The 222-nt window shown below is 60.8% G+C and overlaps 1 protein-coding gene across 1 annotated transcript in view; it reads left to right on the forward strand.

The window, feature by feature from the left end:
- PRMT7 (protein arginine methyltransferase 7) overlaps positions 1–222 on the forward strand; it is a 14,099-nt gene that overhangs the window by 5,740 nt on the left and 8,137 nt on the right. Inside the window, exon 8 of the mRNA XM_027698198.1 lies at positions 11–138. Coding sequence (XP_027553999.1) covers positions 11–138 — 128 coding nt within the window. The remainder of the gene's footprint in view (positions 1–10; positions 139–222) is intronic.

A 222-nucleotide genomic window follows, 5' to 3' on the forward strand; every position in this document is an offset into this window, starting at 1 on the left:
CCCTTTGCAGTGGAGGGATCACTGGATGCAGTGTGTGTACTTCCTGCCGCGGGAGGAGCCGCTGCTGCGGGGGGAGCCAGTGCAGCTCACGGCCTGTCGGGATGAGTACTCGCTGTGGTACTCCCTGCAGAGAGCCAGGTAACGAGTACTCGCTGTGGTACTCCCTGCAGAGAGCCAGGTAATGAGTACTGCCTGTGGTACTCCCTGCAGAGAGCCAGGTAA

Source organism: Neopelma chrysocephalum, unplaced genomic scaffold (assembly GCF_003984885.1).
Source record: "Neopelma chrysocephalum unplaced genomic scaffold, ASM398488v2 Primary Assembly neopelma1_125, whole genome shotgun sequence".
In the NCBI taxonomy this organism is placed as follows: Eukaryota; Metazoa; Chordata; class Aves; order Passeriformes; family Pipridae; genus Neopelma; species Neopelma chrysocephalum.